The sequence below is a fragment of the Musa acuminata genome, chromosome BXJ1-11, assembly GCF_036884655.1.
Source record: "Musa acuminata AAA Group cultivar baxijiao chromosome BXJ1-11, Cavendish_Baxijiao_AAA, whole genome shotgun sequence".
Lineage (NCBI taxonomy): Eukaryota > Viridiplantae > Streptophyta > Magnoliopsida > Zingiberales > Musaceae > Musa > Musa acuminata.
Window position 1 is genome coordinate 29,121,314 of NC_088337.1, and position 14,912 is coordinate 29,136,225.

At 34.3% G+C, this 14,912-nt stretch overlaps 1 protein-coding gene across 1 annotated transcript; it reads left to right on the plus strand.

Moving 5' to 3' along the window:
- The first annotated feature begins 916 nt into the window (after window positions 1–916).
- LOC103971921 (hsp70 nucleotide exchange factor FES1) lies at window positions 917–13,048 on the plus strand. Its single transcript, XM_009386080.3, has 8 exons — window positions 917–1,310; window positions 5,307–5,398; window positions 7,294–7,444; window positions 10,249–10,376; window positions 11,211–11,369; window positions 11,438–11,623; window positions 12,466–12,672; window positions 12,742–13,048. The coding sequence occupies exons 1-8, from the start codon at window positions 1,064–1,066 to the stop codon at window positions 12,760–12,762; spliced, it is 1,191 nt and encodes a 396-aa protein (XP_009384355.1). The 5' UTR covers window positions 917–1,063; the 3' UTR covers window positions 12,763–13,048.
- The last annotated feature ends 1,864 nt before the right edge of the window (window positions 13,049–14,912 follow it).

Sequence of the window (14,912 nt, forward strand, 5' to 3'; positions counted from 1 at the left end):
ACTAAGAGAGTAAAAATAATCTCAATCCGATTCCATATCGAGATAGCGACCTTTATGAGATTGGAACAATAAAAGAGAAGAATTAATCATAAAACGAGGAAGAGCAGCGGTCAAAAGAGGACCTACCTCAAGTGGTGAGAGGGATTCTTCATTAGTTTTATTTTTCTAGTTTTTATGCTCACATATGCATGCAAAGTGGACCTTACATAAATAAAATTAAAACTAAAATAACCTTATAATCATATTACATAAAGTGTCAAGTAACATAACCTTAAAAATAAATGATATTATTAAAACTAATATATATATTAATTACCTCATAATCATATTTATCCTTTGAAGTAATGTTTTAAATTTATTATTAAATACACGAGAATAATTAAAATTTAATACGAAATAAATAAAAAATAGAACTCAAATTAAAGTTCATACCGTGTATTTCATCCTATAACCAATCTTAAAATTTTGATGAAATATTCAATTTATTTTCGAAATAGATTAAAAAATAAATAAAGATTGATTTAGTGATTAATATTAGAATGTTGAAATTATGTATATTTTTATTTATATTATTATTATTATAAATATATATTATATATAAAAATAATAATAATATAAAAGAACGAAAACACGGCGACAAGATGACGTGTTCCACCCAATTAGAGACGGATCCTTACGATGCTGAGCATAATTGACACGTTCACCGCTTTAGAACTGGACGGTTGTGATATAAGCGTTGGACGGTCACGATCGGCAAAAACCACACTGTGTACTTGGGAATGCCACATGCCCCTGAGGCGGCGGTAGCTTACTGACGTTGAATCCCGCGTCGCGACCAATAGAAATCGGCGAAACAGCAAATCACAACTGGCATTTATATAAGAGGAACGGCGACGGCAGTATAAACCAAGCGGGTCGGAGCTTCGCACGGCGTGAACCGACTTTTCCGGAAGACGCCTCCGAACCCGTTTCTTCTTCTCTTTTTGCGTTCGAGTTCTCTCGACTGCGCGACCATCCCGATCCCGATTCCGTTCTTCCCTCGTTCCTTGTCGTGATTCCCGTGATGGGCAAGGGCCTGCTGCTGCTCCCCTTCCTCTTCTCGCTGCTGGCAGCGGCGGCTGCTGCTGCTGCGGAGGCTAGGGCGAATAAGTCGTCGTCCCTCGAAGGCCTCTTCTGGGCTACCGGCAAGGACGAGAGCGAACTTCTGGCTATGGTGGAGTCCAAGGAGGAACCATCTGCGCGGGAGGACGAGATCGATGGGTTCGCCGGAGGCTTCTCCTCCTTGGACGGCATGTTGCAGTGGGCCATCGGTAAAGCTGCCACTTCCATCTTTATTATTATTATTTAAATTTGAATCTGGTTAGGTTCGTTCGTTCTTGTTTGTTCAGATTACGAGCCCGTGATGCTTGATGATTTACTCTCCTTGACATAGTTCTTATTTTTTGAGCCCTCACTTGGAAAAACACACGATTAGGTCTTTTTAAGCTTTCAAGCCTTCTTTTATCTATTTCAGAATAGAAACGAGAAAAAGTCATTCATCTTTGAGTTAATTGTAAAGTGAAATAAAAATTTCAACATGGAATGTTGAAAGTAATAAATAGAAATTAGGAGACAAGTACAAGAAGGTAAGACAAGGCTAGGCTAATCCTATGTGAACAATAGACAACTTTGTTTTATATACGCCTATAAGGAGACCTATGATTTCATAGTAATAAAAGGTTTGAGAGCACTCATAGGGTCACAGATTGGAAGATTTTAATATTTTTCTTTTTCCAAACACACAAGGAGATGATAACAGCACCAGATTTTAGCCTCTTCTTTGTTCTATGGTTCATAAGTTGTTCGGGCCTCTTTTTGTTGATTGTAACTTTGAAGTGAAAACTCACAAATGGGGGGATAAGGGAGCAGGAAAGAAGCAGATGGTCAAGATCTACATGTTAGAGTATAAATACAGTTGGTGTTTTTGGCTACTCTTGTCAATAAGAATCTTCTTTATGAAATGTAATTTAGGTTTGAAGACATAAATATCTTAATTTTCATTAGGCAGGGAATTTCCGTATGGTGGGAGTGGAAGGATATTGGAACGTACAATGTTCCAAAAATTGTAGGAAGTAATGCTAAGATCCTATTGGGCTGCATGCTTAACATTTTTTGTCACTGGGGAAGTATTGGGGTGAAGCAGTTGTTAAGTTTGCATGATATAATTTATGACCAAGGATTCTACTAATACCATCTCTTTGTTAGGAGCCTTTGGTGTTACTGACACACATTCTAGAACTTGGTGGTTGTGGTCTTATGTTTTGATGTGAAGTTGTGGAGTCTAGGAAGCTAGTCCATTAGTTGGGCCTAATGCACCCAGAATCGAATGAAATCCTTCCACTTTGAAATGCCAAGAGTGACTCTTTTAGTAGGAGTTTCCCTGCAGAGTTGGAACTGTATGAGAACACTAGTTGCCTATTCCACAAAATATCCTTCAGCCTAATGTCATCAAACAATCTCCACTATCACTTTTCTAGTACAGTAAAATTGAATTAAGTGCACCACATGTCATCATCATCTATAGGAAGCTAAGAAGCACGGACACGTGCTTCTCATGGATGTGTCTGTGTCCGACATGTGTTGGACACTCGCATGCAGTGCTGCGCTCATATGGTCCTCACGTGAGGGCCATATGCTACGCAAGAAAAGAAATATAGAGATCGTCGCAAGGAAACATATATCAACTATATTTGGAGATTGTTAAATATTATTTAATGATTTTAATTTTTTTCATCCTATATGATGATATTCATTTGTTCACATTGCTGAGTTTATAAAATTTAAGTATAAATACTATAAAACTTATGTTAATTGAATATTATATATATTAAAAAAATGCATGTGCCCTCGTTGTATCCATGTCCTTTAAAAAAAACAACGATGTGTTGCCATGTCTATGTATGTGTGGTGTTTGTGTTCGGTGTCCGTACTTAGACAGGAAGATTGTATACTCTAGTGAAGATTTGTTTAGATGTTGGATATAACTTTAGATGATGGGATTTAGATTGGGGATTGCATGAGACTTCACTGGTCCAATGCTCAGAATGAGATTAGAGGCTTTGGTTATGAAGACATATAAGAGAACATCTCTATAGCCAACACAAAAAGAAGGCTGAAATGACAAGTAGCTTTCTTAAGTCCCCGCTTGGTTTATGCCAATTCCTAGACCTTAGCAGGACACAAGTTTAGAGGAAAAAATTTAAGCCTTCATATAAAGATGTAGTTGTTCTGAACATGGTTCACCTTCCCTGTCTGTATCGGTATACCGATTGACTGTCGGTATGGTATGTACCAAATTGTACCAATCTACCGACACATGATACGGTTGGACATATTGATAGATTGGTATGTACCACCAGGCAGTATACCGCGGTACGACGAACCGTGGTTCTAAAAGCCTTTGTAATCTCAAAGTTGAAATTCAGCTGATAAAAAACCACTCTCATGATATTCTTCATAGTGGTCCATCCTCATGATGTTCTTCATTGTGGTGAATGATTTCTTTAGTATACTCAATATTGTAATATACAAATGAGAAAAGCTGATTAGTATTATCTCAAGGAAGAAGTGCTGAGTCTATAAGCAAAGACCTTAGCAGTCATCTTACAAACACAATTTAGCAAGCTGATTGGGGTAGAAGTCCAAGGCCTTGTAAATCCTTATATATAGATTATTACAATCTAAGAGTAGTTGAATTTTTAAAAATCTCTGGAGTATTTGTTAATCAACTTAATTCGGAAGAAATCATAAACTCGACATTAATACTTGAGTAAGCAAGAATCAATTATGTAATTATGGCAGTTACATCATCTGCTTTGCCACTCCTATGCATCACAAAACCAAGATCTTCAACTTAATTAAGAACTTTTGATGGAGGATATACATTGATAACCACTATAATATAATAAAATTGTCTTATGTTAATCTTTAATTTGCCTACATAAATTTTGAATATATATGTAAAATATGTACATGTATGAATATTCAAATAGAAGACTGTAACATATACTTCAAAAATTTTTCCAGACCAATTGTTTTACCATGTATCCATAAATTTTATCACAATTTGTTTATAAGATGAATTGGTGAAACTGTATTCATGGAAACCTAATCATCATTTACTACTAACGTCAATTTGGCATTTGATGATCAAGGACCTCCACACAATAAGGTTTTCATTTCTGCAATTATACACGTCATTCTCTTCTTGTTGTTTATGGAGTGATTTGCCAAATAATAAACCTTAATGTTCCATGACTAAGATCTTATGCATCAGGCACCTTACTTAAATATCAGGCACACGTGAGAAATCTTCAACATTTTCTGCAAAGGTGCATCACTCACAAACATCCTAATGATTGTACAAATTTAGATGCTCTTGTTCTTAGCATGCAATCAACTTTTTGTTGCTTACGCATAAGAAATGTCTAAAATTTTTCCTGGTCATATATCTTTAACACACACACACACATACATATATAATGCTTGAGGTAACACAGCCTCAAGTTAATTTTAATATATTACTAAATTTCTAACGATATGGAGTTATGGACTCTGAATTTTGTTATGATGTTAGGACAGATTTGCTTGTTGTTGTATTGATGAACTCTTGTCTTTCAAAGTTTGACATATTAACTTTTAATTTATGTGCTGGTTTCTTTTTGTTAATAAAATTATTTAATGGAAAGGCTGAACATTTTTATATAATCCATTGTTTGTTCATCCGTTTACTATGATGATATCTTGGTCACAGGATCTGTTGCTGTCAACAAGATGATCTTTTTGCTCCTAGAAGAGTAAAATGGAGCTGTAGATGGAAACTTGTACATTATTTTCTTTTCCACTTTCAGCCATGAATTTTTGTTGGCATCAAGATAAATATGCTTTATGCATATGCTACCATTTGTTTTGCAATTATTTCTTTGGTGACTAGTTCAAATTGGTGTTAACACTGCAAAGTTATTGTGCCCCAGTTTAATTCTCTGTTATGGTGCTTATAGAGGGTCTCTGCTATTATGTGCCTTGTATCTCGACTATTCTAACATATAATGAAACTTTGCAAGCAAAGCTCTCTATAAGACACGGATTGAACAAAGTGATAGAAATTAGAAATCCCTTTTCTGGAATTTATGATTGTTATAGAGCATGAACATTTTCTCTGGCTATTACACTCATGCATATGCTTATTTTACACTATCTATTATTTTTTTAGTATGGTTGATTAAAGTTTGGCCTTTACATCCTTATCTAATTCATCAACAAAGCAGGCCATTCTGATCCAGAAAAATTGAAGGAAAAAGCTATGGATGTTCAAAGATTATCTGAAGATGAACTGAAAAGGAGGCGGTTAGAAATAAAGGTCAGAATATCCTGATATGTATTATTTTCATAAATTTTCTGAAAATGAACTGAGGAAGTGTCTATTCTAATTTTCTATTAGTATTTTCCTTTTTTTATGTTTTTTGCTTTCATAATTAGTTTCTATTATTTAGATCTCTCTGCCGGATCTTATTGGGGAGTTTCAACCCATCACCAATGATGCTACTTTGTAGACTCATTTAAAAGATCTGTTAACATTGTGGACGACATTTCCTGTTGGATAATGTTTGTTAAATCCTGATTTTTCTTGATGTTTGCATTGTCTAAGGATCAAATATTTGCTTTAGGACTTGGAACTTTGCACAAGTGTGAACTTCATAAAATGCTGCTATGCTTTAAAGAAATCAAAAAGCATATCAAAGAATATTGAAAACAATAGATTAATTTTCATTTATCAGAGGTTCTTGTTTGACTCTCTACATTCTCCTATGTCACAACAGATATGATTTCCCATGAGGAATAAGTTACTGGTGCTAAATGTTACTTAAATCATAAATCATGATATGTATTTATCTATTTTAAACTATAGATAAATGTTCAACCTTTTCGTATGAAACTTATAAATTTAAAATATTATATATTGTTTTATCTATGCATTACAATTTAAAATTTATAAATGTTCAACACTCATAAAATTCAATTTTTAGGTGAAGGTTTCTTGTAGGAAGAGCTTGTAGGCTTTACTATAAGTTACAATTAATCATTGTTTGTCGATGACTTAGGTCATTGGTCAGCAGATGAGGGAGGGGAGTTGAACTATAATTGCCAAGACAGGAAACTAGTTCAAATGATATATACATACATACATACATACATACATACATATATATATATATATATATATATATATATATATATATATGGGAAATTATAAAAATATAACACTATTCAAAGTGGAAATTGGAAATAGATTCCATAACAAATAATCATATTGACCAAAATTAGAAAAAAATTATGCAGTGCAATGTGAAACAAATTAAAAGAAATTCTTATGTAAAAATTGGATTAAATCTTATCATAATGTTGACTTGGTATTAAAATCTATTAATAACTTAGTTTTTCTAGAAGGATCGAATTTTGAGACTATACTCCAAATTTTTAGATGCTGCATATTCAGATTATTATAGATAACATAATCAAGTCTAATATCGCTTTGCTTGGTGGAAAAGATTAAAGCGATTGAATCTTTTTTTAGTAAACATTCATAGACTATTACTAACACCGCCGATGTTGGTCCCAAGACCAGATGAAAACGGTAGAGAGTTGCGTTAGGTCACTGATAATTAGTGTAAAACTACGTTAAATCTCATGAACTTGGATCTTAACTTATTAATCTCAATTTCCGAAAAAAATCAATGTAGTTGACCCCAAATAGTCTGGATTTATGGCTTTGTTGTTGTTGTGTATTCATAGACTATTACTGTCTAAGGCTTTAAATATTGAAGTTTTAATTCGTTCCAAGGTTTAGAATTTGGTCCTATTGATACCTTGTCAAATCAGTATGGTAGCAATAGATTGGGCAGGACACCGACCTGTACCATCCATTGTTAATGAAAAAGTAATAAACAAATAAATAGCAGCTGGTATTGATCTGTATAATATGTTGTTGGTCCTTGGATGGATTGATAAATACCGGTCAGTGCATTATCAATCTGACCGGTGTTTGAACCTTGCTTGGTGCCTTGTCACATTTTATGGATAATAAGGGCATTTTCCCATCAGCTGTAGCAGTTAGTTTACATAATTGTTATATTTTGCATATTATCCTTTCTTATCTCAAATATTGCAGAATGCCAGAATGTTGCGTGCCTATATTTGGTTTGAGCAAAGTAATTAATACTTAACATTCTTCCTGATTGTTCTATCATGATATAGGAGTTGATGGAGAAACTTAAAACGCCATCTGATGCAGAGTTGATGAAAATAGCGATTGCTGACTTGAACAATTCTTCTATTACATTGGAAGATCGACAACGTGCATTGAATGAGCTCCTGTTTCTCGTTGAGCCAATTGATAATGCAAATGGTAACTCTAATTTTAGTTAATTGATACTACATTGAAGGCTGAACAATGTGCCTTAATAAGCTATGTTTGGTCTTCTATTTCCTCTATTTAGGTGGCGATATTATTCTACTTGCACAATTTTTCGACAATTATGACTAGATATTATATTCATGTCACATGCCTTGAATGACCTCCTGTTTCTTGTTGAGCCAATTGATGATGCAAATGGTATCCCTAACTAAACTGATATTCTGATACTACATTGAAACACTGTAACATGCCCTACTAAGCTATGTTTGGTCTTTAAGGTGATGTTATTAAACTTATTATTCGACTTGCACAAATTTTCAACACATTTGAATCGATACTATATTCATGTCCGAAGAAGATTAAAGCTGACATAATTGCAACTAAGCCAAGCCATCCTTCCTTCTCAAGCTATTTGCTTTAGACCAGGAAAATAGCATTGCTTTTGTTGTTCTGAATTAAGTAATATTTCTAATATGATCTCTAAGATTGAATGGATTATTCCCTGATATTTTCTCTTGCCTCAAACCTCTGATATTTCACCAAGAAATTATAGATTGAGCATGCTCGTTTTAACTGGTTTTCTTTTTTACAGATTTATGTTTGCATTTTAACGTGCAAGGTTCTTCGTTGAATTCGACTCTGTTGATAGGGTGATTGCCACTGATTCATCACTTTATTACTAGAAAAGAAAGAATTAACCTCTAAGAAAATATTAGTGGTGAGAAAGTGAGATTAGTGAGGGGGATTAGAGACAAAAGAATTTTATGTTATAATAACATATATACATTCCTAAGGGGCTACACCGATGTGCTTATGGATTATATTGACTCTAAACTTGTTAACATTATTAGGAGTCAAGGAAATATGATGACCTCTCAATGTGTTGACTAAGCTACTGACTACCTCTGGGCCCCCAATGAGGGCTGGTCATCCCTTTAGCGGACTTCAACTAAGGATGGATGACCCCTAGTTTCCACCAAAGAAGTTTCAAAACCACATGTTATCTCTCTCTATATATATTTTCTATGTTATGATAATGGGTCTCCTTAGCTGTCTTTGATTTGAATTCTTGTTGATCCAAAACGGGAAATTCATACTGCTTGTTGACCAACTAACTAGCTCCAAATCCAATGGAAGTTGGAAACAGTTCAATTGGTTGGTTGATCTTGAGTTAACTTTTTCAAAATCCTGTATAAGCTGTAGTAGGTATTCATAGAGGCATCCAAGTCATTCTTGGATGATGATACGGCAAGCCGAACTTTCTCCTAGTTGCCCAAAGTCCCCAAACCCCGTTGAATCACAAAGGTTCACTCAACCTATGAAGCAGGTTCACTTGGATCTTTGGTGTCGCTGTCCAAGCCCTTCCCTTGACCAGTCCCATCAAGGCTGATCTAGGCCTTCCATGTGCTGATGTAAATGACCCAGGGTTTGAGAATAATTACATCAAGAAAATGATCCAGATTTTGAGAATAATTGCATCATAAGAATTCTCCATCTCAATCACACTTTATTCCCCAGTTGTAGCAGTTGACAAGTGACATCAAGTCATCAAGGTTTTTAATCAGCTCACGTGGTAGGCTAAGTATTACAATAGCCCCATTTGAAGCACACAGATGGGAGATTCTTGTAAGAAATAATCTAGAAGAAAATCCCCATGTGAGGACCACCAATTCAAATCCATGTTTTTGGGTTTTATCCAAATTGATTTTCACACAACTAAATGAATCTGCCCACTAAAGGATAGGGAACGATTGCCCATACATAAGGGTCTTCCGATCAACTACATGATCCTAAAAGATCTATTTGTTCGTATTCAAAAGGATCACCCAGGCATTTGAATCCAAGCTGGAGAAGTTTGGATGTGTTCCAACAATAGCTGGAAATTTAGGTGTCATGGGATCAATTGGAGCTCTCTGATCATCCACGGTTCTTCAGTGAGCACTTGGATAGCATCCACCTTTGAACTAAAATGAGACATTATCTTGCCATATCGAGAACCAAAGGACTCTAGGAAAGAGACCAAAGTTTATAAACTGAAGATCTCGTCACATCCAAAGAAGGTGGTTTCCTTAGAAATCTACCTGCAAGATTACAAAACCACTGTGTCCATTCAACAAGCTTTTCAGCTTCGAACTCCGCAATATCAATCAACGAGTCCTTAATCTTATCATAAAGGAAAGAAAGAAATTATTCAGATTCATATTAGGTGGTCCAACATTATATTCTACCTAGACTCTGATACCAATCAATTTTGGTTACTTCGAGGAAAGTAGCTCCCAGTATAATATTAAAGATAAGCGAGACATTAGGGAGAGGGATTAGTGGGAAAGAAAAGCTTCATTGATACAATAATAGTTTAGATACATGCCCAGGAGATATATCCATGTGCTTATGGACTATATTGACAATGGACTCATCTGTATTATATAAGGTTCAAGAAAATATGAAAGCAAACAAAATTTTCCACTTCTTTTATTGTATATACCACTTCCAAGTTATGTTTTTGTGTCCTCGTAACATTAATCAAAATAACAAGTTTTGAACATGTTCACTTTTGAGGGACTTATGTGTAAAAACCTTGCAAATTATATACATGTGTTATTTTTGTATATGAATACCTAATATTTTGCAATATGAAGTTTTGCACTGATTTATCTACAAGATTATCTTTTTAGTGTCCTTTAATTTGGTTGAAAAGTATTGATGTGCATTTCTGTAGCATATAGTGTATCCACTTTTTGCAAAATGTACTTTTCAATATGAATTTGTAGGTAGCTAACTTTATATTTTGTTAGATCTTGACAAACTTGGTGGGCTTGTCGTGGTGATAAGAGAACTTGATAACACTGAGACAGACATTCGAACAACCTCTGCATGGATTCTGGGGAAAGCCAGTCAAAACAATGCACTTGTTCAGAATCAGGTAATTTCTCTCTTTCCAAGGGTTTAGAAAAAGTCCTCAGAGGATTACTGCACATGAGAACTGGCACAAATTTACAGTCTGATTTGGGTTGCATGCATCCTCATGACATCATTTGGAAAAGCCCTTAAATTTTGTATTTTAACTTGAGAGGGGGCAAGAGTCTAAAGTTTCTGCTTCATCATGACTTAAAACAATTAAAGAATGAAAATAAGTCAATAAAGAGGATATGACACTAGTAGACTATTAAGTTAAGAAACTAGACATTTTTCTGATGTTTCTTGCCCCAAAAAAAGAAATATTTTCATTGGAAGGTTTAAAATCTTGGTCTGGTATATGATACCACTATCACACATTTTGTGCCTATATGGCCTGGTATCAGTCATTTCCAATACCTTACTGTACATTGGTACAATTAGGTATTAATCTGTATTAGCTAATATTGGACAGACTGGTTGATACCAATTCCATTAAATGCATATTAAACCATATTTTTGTTTTTTTTCTCTTAACAATAAACCATATTATGTTTTAAAGACATTATAAATCATATATCATAAACACACAAAAACACATAAAAATACATGAAGTTAGCACATGATATATATGTATATATTATCTATACATAACAAACATACAAGTAAATTCTTGTAAATATGTGACTTTTAATCACTATATAAGCAATACCTTAGCAGGTGGCTACTATCATCAAAACAAATGTTAACAAAATCATAGAGTTATCTTTTCTCTGATGAGATCTAGAGGTCTAAACTTAAAACATTTGTCTTGTTATCAGTTCTTATGAGCAATCCTCTTATGTTATGAACTTTGTATCAGATCCTTACTCATGGAGCACTAACAAAATTAATGAAGATGGTCAACTCCAGCTTCACTGAAGAAGCAGTAAAGGCATTATATGCAATTTCAGCTTTGATCCGTAACAATGAAATTGGTCAGAGGTTGTTCTATTCAGAGGAAGGATATATAATGCTTCAGGTAGGTAATCGAATGTGTAAGATATACAATCCTCCTCTAGTCAGACTAATGAGATGCCATTTCTTCAGGACATAATGGGCAACTCTAGTATTGACATCCGACTTCGCAAAAAAGCTGCTTTTCTGGTAGCAGATTTAGCCGATTATCAATTGCAATATGCAGATAATTCAGAACTCCATTTCTTAGGTGATCGCTTCTTTTTGAAGGCTGTGGTGGATTTAATATTAACCCCAGACCTTGATCTACAGGAGAAGGTATACTTATGACCACCTTAAATTTTTTTGAATTTCCCTTTCTAGGATTAGAAAATGTTCCTATAATGTTCATAGTTAATGTTTTATCAGAAGAAATATTCTATATGGTAATAGTAAAATAAATTAATATATAGTTAAATTTACTCTCGTCATGGTGTACTGCTTCTTTGTTTGGAAGAAACAGCCAGATGTCTAAATGCAGTTGATGTGTTAAATGTTTTGTATCTTTTCTTATAATTAATCCCTGATATTTTAACCGCTTAAAGATATCCAGATTCGAGACCATGGTTCTAGATAGTGGATATACTGAATAAACTATAATGGTCTAATACACCTAACATTTTTTTGTTACTACTGTTTATAAATATCCACATTACCAGCTAAACTTTAGTATGTTTGTTTTTGGCGTACAGAGGTATATTGTAATGGACCCGTTAGTTTGTACTGGTCTAATAAGATTCCAGTACAGGTACCGGTACCGTTGTTCAAAATATTTATCCATTTGGTTTAAACTTTAAAACCTATTGTTGGAAGTTTGATCTGGATAGCTGTTGATTGGTGAATATTCCTCCCATGTTGGGCAGCATCAACTTGACATACCTAGAGAAATCTGAATCTCTCATTTATATCTTTTATAAGGTTTGATTAAAGTAAATGTTTCCGAGGTTGCACCATGATAAATGCTTCTCATTTTAAGTTCAAGTATGTTGGATTGCATTAGCCATAAGAAAGCAGGGGGACCAATTTGGCATTGTTGTTTTATCTGACTGGATTACTAATTTTGCCTGCAATTTATTTGTCTGACTTGTTTTTCCGTCTTGTATATGATGTGTTTTATGTAGGCTTTGTTGGCTGTCAGAAGTTTGCTTCAACTTACCTCCACGGATGCTTCAGATCTCAGAGATTTCTGCAGCTTGGACCGGATACTAGAAAGCACGAGGAAAGATCTTGAAAAATTGATGCTGGAAGAGGATCTCAGAGATTTTGTTAATGAGATTGAAAACCTTCGAAGAGAAGTGGCCATAATATTTCACAGCAAGCTCGAGAAAGTAAGTTGTTCTTTTATGAGTTTGTGAAGTGAGATATAAGATTAATTTTGATAATATTCAATGCGGCAGGTAGCATGGGTTCCGACATGATAAGAATACCAGTGAACAAAGAAAGTTGTATTGGACCTAACTAGGCTGAAAGCATGGATTGCTTCACGATGCTGCTAATGCCCAAGGTTTTTGCTGTGGATGAAGGGAGCCTCCATATTGTGCTTGTCGCTATAACTATATCTTTGCTTAGGCCTTTTCTATTTCCTTTCTTTTTATTATTTGGTATAATTGGTCGGATGAATGAAAATAGTGGCCGCTGTACATATCTTCCAGGTGTACAGACCACTAGATTTCATAAAATTTTCCATATTTGGCTTGCGTTTGACTTCCTTTTTCTACTAGATGAATGGGGCAATGGAGCGTAGTTCTTTTTTTGAAGGTCATCTTTGCAGACTTTGGGAATGAACATTAGAGGTCAAGATGTGCCCTTTTATGGAAAGAGTTTCGTGATCCGAGTGAGTGAGTGTGTGAGAATAAGCCTTAGATGGAGTTACGAAGAATTTGTTTCTACTCCTGTCCGGAGAATAATTCCTTGTAATGGCAAGAGAGAACGGTGTGTCTTCAGAGAAAATATCTAAAGATCCAAACGGTTGTAGAGATTATTCTTTTGTTTTGATACAAATTATGTTAATTTGATTTGATGGTGGTGTGGTGTGAGAGTGATTCCGTAGATGGAGGTGAGCCTCTTTTTGGTACCATTGACCAGGGTGGCATAATTCGTAATGGGTTAGCTAAACCACAGAAGTGGTTGGACTGGTATGGTCCGGTTTTGCCGGGATGCCAGAACAATTCCCAACATGTTTGTAATCCGAGTTGATGTGTGTCTCCCACCTATTAGATACTATTCTAAGTTACGTCAGGGTTTTATTTTTTCTTTTCAAAAAAAAGGAACTTAAATAACGTTCGGGCTTTATATTTTAAAAGTTATACTAATATCCATGTAGTTATTTATCTTAACGTCGTCGATTTTATCAATAAAAATATAAAATAAAAAAAAAATAATTTTTAATATTTCATTAGTGGTGATAGACGATATTAATGGTGACGGACGATAGTGCCACTAAAGATCGTGGGTAACTATTGTGGATAAGAAGAGTGATGATGAAAGGTAATGGTCGTTCCTGCATCGACGCCAACGCATATGCAGAGCAATCATCACCCCTCGTCGTCGTTCTTTTTATGAACAACAGTCACTCGTAGCCTCAAACGGTGTTGTCATTCGTCACCACCAACGTTATTTGTCATCACCCACTGAAACGTAAAAATTATTTTTTTATCCTTTATTTTCGTGTTTCTGTTAATAAAATTGATATAGATATTTTTCTTTTATGACTATATGGATGTCAATATAATTTACCTTTTGTTTTTGTGTTTCGACTGATAAAATTGACGACGTTAGGATAAATAAACATAAATATTTTACTTTTATGATTATAGAAATATCAATATAATTTCTTAAAAGTGTAGGACCGGATACTAAAAATAACTAACTACATAGAATAATTTATAACTAATCTGATTATTTGATAGGTACAAAAACAAAGTCAGGAGGATAATTACCCTCCCAAATATCTGATTACATTCTCTATACGGAAAGTGAATAATGTAAGTCTGCGGAGGATCGTTTTGATTTGTTGGACAATCTCCATTGTGGGTCGGCTTTCTCGGTGAAGATGTCAGAGTGGAAGCATTAGTTTCAATCGGGATATTTAACCCAAGGCATAGGCCAGTGGTGATGAGTCCTCACTCCATCTATACACAGTTTTTTCTTACTCGAGCATTCTTGTCATGCTTAAATATTGGCTTTGATATCAAATATAGATCTAATAGGTTAGTTGACCTATTAACTTTGTTTAATTAAAATCACTGATCAAAATAATTAAGTTGAGATTAATAATAATACATTAAGTAGATTCTCATAAATTAATTTTAATCTTATTCGACATGAAACTAATTGAAATATTACACCATATATCATTACAATCTAAATGATTAGTATCTAAAGAAGCAATAAAATTTAAAGAGAAACTTGAAGTTTAGAAGAGATTGATATGCCTAGGAGTTGACTCAGGAAAATATTTTTTTTATTTGGATGAAATCTCATGAATGAAAAAGATGTAATTGATAATTTGGCAAGACATTTTATTTACATAAAAGTAAATTAAAATATCAACTCCTAAGGTGGCAAT